The sequence below is a fragment of the Perca flavescens genome, chromosome 10, assembly GCF_004354835.1.
Source record: "Perca flavescens isolate YP-PL-M2 chromosome 10, PFLA_1.0, whole genome shotgun sequence".
NCBI classification, from domain to species: Eukaryota; Metazoa; Chordata; class Actinopteri; order Perciformes; family Percidae; genus Perca; species Perca flavescens.
In genome coordinates this window covers 1862478-1867477 of record NC_041340.1, presented here as the reverse complement: position 1 = coordinate 1867477, position 5000 = coordinate 1862478, and the positions used below count along the sequence as shown (strand labels likewise).

At 39.8% G+C, this 5000-nt stretch overlaps 1 protein-coding gene across 1 annotated transcript in view; it reads left to right on the top strand.

The window, feature by feature from the left end:
- Positions 1–5000, top strand: part of nfkb1 (nuclear factor of kappa light polypeptide gene enhancer in B-cells 1) — an 85277-nt gene that overhangs the window by 16690 nt on the left and 63587 nt on the right. Inside the window, 1 exon segment of the mRNA XM_028590166.1 lies at positions 720–818. Coding sequence (XP_028445967.1) covers positions 720–818 — 99 coding nt within the window.

Genomic DNA, 5000 nt, shown 5'->3' with positions numbered 1-5000 from the left:
CACCCTGATATTCTCTAGAGAGGGGGGAAACACCAGAGCAGGGGGAATGAGAGGAGGAAAGGTAGCAGAAGATAGTCCTTTTTAAACCATAACGTAGTTAGAATTTCGGAGTTAACTGCAGAAAATGTACGACATCGGTCAGCTGTATGCGTTATTTTTGACAGTTCTGCGTATGAATTATGAGTTCAAATGACACGTTTCCTTTTTATTTTCATGACTATTTACATTGTAGATTCTCACTGAAGGCATCAAAACTATGAATGAACACATATGGAATTATGTACTTAACAAAAAAGTGTGAAATAACTGAAAACATGTCTTATATTTTAGATTCTTCAAAGTAGCCACCCTTTGCTTTTTTATTAATAAGGGAAATAATTCCACTAATGAACCCTGACAAAGCACACCTGTGAAGGTAAAACCATTTCAGGTGACTACCTCATGAAGCTCATTGAGAGAACACCAAGGGTTTACAGAGTTATCAAAAAAAGCAAAGGGTGGCTACTTTGAAGAATCTAAAATATAAGACATGTTTTCAGTTATTTCACACTTTTTTGTTAAGTACATAATTCCATATGTGTTCATTCATAGTTTTGATGCCTTCAGTGAGAATCTACCATGTAAATAGTCATGAAAATAAAGAGGAAACGCATTGAATGAGAAGGTGTCTCCAAACTTTTGGCCTGTACTGTATGTGTTTTTTTTGTTATTTCTTCCAGCGTGGCTTCAGGTTCAGGTACGGCTGTGAAGGTCCGTCCCACGGCGGTCTGCCAGGAGCCTCCAGCGAGAAGAACAGAAAGACCTACCCCGCCGTCAAGGTAAGGACATGTTCACACAACGCAAAACAAGATCCGGCAGTGTGGCCCGTTTGTGTTGAAAAACATTGAAAAAAGCATTAAAATTGGTGAAAAAGCAGCGAAAAAAAACGTTGGAAGAAGTGAGAAAAATGTCGGAAAAAAAACTAAATTTGTGTGTCCTGTTGTGTTCTTTAAAGGTCCCATGACATGCTGCTTTTTGGATGCTTTTATATAGACCTTAGTGGTCCTCTAATACTGTATCTGAAGTCTCTTTTATATAGACCTTAGTGGTCCCCTAATACTGTATCTGAAGTCTCTTTTATATAGACCTTAGTGGTCCCTAATACTGTATCTGAAGTCTCTTTTATATAGACCTTAGTGGTCCCCTAATACTGTATCTGAAGTCTCTTTTATATAGACCTTAGTGGTCCCCTAATACTGTATCTGGAAGTCTCTTTTATATAGACCTTAGTGGTCCCCTAATACTGTATCTGAAGTCTCTTTTATATAGACCTTAGTGGTCCCCTAATACTGTATCTGAAGTCTCTTTTATATAGACCTTAGTGGTCCCCTAATACTGTATCTGAAGTCTCTTTTATATAGACCTTAGTGGTCCCTAATACTGTATCTGAAGTCTCTACAGCTTCTAGAGCGAGTCCCACAATGAGCTTTCCTTAGGATGTGCTATTTCTGTGTTTGTAGCTATTGAGGAGGAGAGAGCGAAGCAAAGAAAGTGGAGGTAACCTTTCCGTTTATGACCTCATAAGGAGAAGATTGCTGATTGGCCCATCTGAGCTTTCATTTTCTCAAAGGCAGAGCAGGATACCCAGGGCTCGGTTTACACCTATCACCATTTCTGGCCACTGGAGGACCATAGGCAGGCTGGGGGAACTCATATTAATGTTAAAAAAAAAAACTCATAAAGTGACATTTTCATACCAAGGGACCTTTAACCCTTTGGAGTCTTGGGCTATTTTGGCCGTTTTTGAGTACTTTTAATTTTTTTTATTTTGCGACATAAAGAAATGTTTACCATACCAATGTTTGGTATCTTTTTTTTCAGCACACCATCACCTATATGACAAGACCATTAGTTTTTCACTTTAATGTACTGTATCAACATACTGGACCCAAAAACACACAAAAAACACAATATCCGATTTGAAAAATTATAGCTTTTTTAATATAAAAAACACAAACATGCTCAACCAAGCATTTTTAAAAGTTTGTAATGTAAACACAAGTTGTACATATCAACATATAAAGGTAAAATTCAGATATAATCAAGATATATATATATATATATATATATATATATATATATATATATATATATATATATATATATATATATATATATATATATATATATATATATATAATATATGCATATATATATGCAAGGCAAAGGCCTTGCATTCTCAGAGTATGAGGGTTCCCAAATAGTGCAAATACAACCTAGAAAAAGGTAAAATTTAGATAAAATCAATCTATATACAGCAAAAAGCAAGTGTGGCAATAGGCGTTTTTTCTTTTCTTTTTCGCTTAGAAACTCTAAAAAACACTTCATGTTCATTTACACAGAGAGCTACATTGCCAGGCTTTCATTCCTTGAGTAAGAGGGGTTCCTAAATAGTGCAAATATGCCATACAAAAGGTCAAATGAACACAAAATCAACATATCAACTATACATACTACTATTTACAACAATTATCAGGTGTGTTTTTTTTTTATTTTTTTTTTTTTTATCTGTGCCACTCCTCAAAACAGTTTCTGTCCACAATGAGACAGAGGGCCACATCACAGGCCTTGCATTTCCACGGTGTGAGGTTCCTTTTCTTCTCCACTTGCTGGCAACGATGGCAGGTCCTTTGGCCTTGTGTGGCTTTCTCTTTCACATCTGTCGCCACGGCAATGGCAACAGGAACATGGTCGGTGCTCCTCTGGATGGCAACTCCGGTCTTTTCCACTCCACACAGCTGGGACACCAGTTCTACCAGGAAGTTCTTATGTGTCATGTGCTGGACCTGTTGTTTTTGGCTTATCTCACAGTGTAGGATGTAGGCATCGGTTGTAGCAATGTCCACAAAGTGCAGGAACAGGGTACGGTACCAGCGAGCAGCTCTGCGATGGGTCGAATAACGCTGGAGAAGCTGGTCTGACAGGTCGACCCCTCCCATGTTCTTGTTGTACGCAATGATAGGGGTAGGGCAGGGAATGTCTTTTACTGCCCACTTTCCATCTCCACCCTTCACTCTCTTCTGGACAGCCTCGCCCGGAAACGCTGGATGGATTGTGGAGCATATTGACACCTCCCGCTTATCCATCCACTTCACAAAGACCAGGGGGGGCCCTCTCTGATCCATCTTACGGTGCCTCTCTCGGATTTTTTTGTTGAGGGCATTTGCTCTGCTACTAGGACACCCTTTCCTGTTGTCCCTGTAGGTACCACAGGCTCCAAAGTTAATGTTAGCCAAACCAAGGAACAGTTTGGGGCTTGTGTAAAAAATTGTCCATGTAAATATGGTACCCTGTGCCAAGATGTGATGGCTGAATGAGGTCCATGACAGCATCATATGACAGTCCATGTACGCTGGGTGTGTGTGATTTGCCCACATACAGGTTGAAGTTGAGGGTGTAGCCGTTACTTGACTCTGCCAACACGAACAGCTTGATCCCCCATTTCGTTGGTTTGTCCTTCATGTATTGGGTCACACCAGTTCTGGCTTCGGTTGCCACCATCCTCTCTAGGGCTGTCCTCGACTAAAGAAATTCTTAGTCGACTAACACTTATAGGATTTTGTCGACTAATCGATTAGTTGATTTAATTGACAGAGCTGTGAGCTTTGAGAGGTGGTTAAGACTAGAAAAGCACAATATAAATGTAGTTAATTAACCATCTTTAAAACAGAGTTTCTCCACAATTAATCCTGCAAAAGCACCACTTTAAATCTTGTGTTTGCCATAAATGTGCTCATGAGTTTCTTGGAAATGAGTAATTAAGCATGAATAAGCATAAAAAATGACTAATCGACTAAAGAAATCTTAGTCGACTAAGACCTAAACTACTGATTAGTCGACTAATCGACTGTCCAGTTCCTTCCTTGGGTGGTGATTTGATTTTATTAGGATCCCCATTAGCTGATGCAAAACATCAGCTACTCTTCCTGGGGTCCACACAGAACATAAAACTCCATTTTCAGACAAAACAAACAAACTACAAATAAAAAGATAAACAAAACAAAACATGATATTTTCAATCTAAAACAGTCACAAACAATCACAAAATCTAAAAGCAAGATAACTAATATTTGTCTCCTTGCAGATATACACATTTCTTTCCATGTATACAAATAATAATATAAGATCTCATAATGAATACACAAATGCAGAACATAAACGTAATGAGCCTGGCAGGCACTCCGAATGTCCTCCATCAGAGGTTGGATTCTGAACAGCTTGTCCTACTGTGGTGTTCCCTTCGTCTGGTCATTTCGTCTGGTCATTTCTGACATATCATGTTCCATGATAACGCCCTGAATCTGTCTCTTGTCATTACAGTAGCTGGAAAGGGCACAGACAAGAGGTGTTTTTTTTTTTTTTTTTTTTCCCCAGTAGTCCTGGAGACTTGGCAGTGACACCAATGACGTGTATATGAGTAGACCTAGGTATTTGTACAGTTCCTCAACTTCAACATCACTCCGTTTTGTATATGCATTCTCCATTTCCTGTTGTTTTTGCTGCCTGCTTGTTGGTGTTTTTGCAGAGTGTCCTCATGGTATCCGTGGCAAAGTACAGCTGGGACAGGTCCATTGGTGAGTGTTCTGAATGCATATTCACCTGGGCTCCTGGTGTTCTGCGGGGCATGAACCTACTGGTTTGTGGGGCAGTATCAGGATCACTCTCTGTTTTCCTGAGCTGTGGTGTGGCTGTCCTGACTTGGCTGGAGGTCTTGACCTCCTGGTTTGACTCTTCCTTCCAGCCCCTCTCTGTGTAGGCCTCGGTCTGCTTGTTGTCGGGGTTGTAGATGGGCCCAGGCTGCTCATCATCTCTGTACATGTCAAGACATATTGTACATCAAGAGTTAACGATGCTCATTGGCACATATGCACAACAATTACAGTGAAGCAGTCATTGGCAATGAAATTGTTGTTCACACAACCACACACAAATATACATAGACACACACACACACACATATA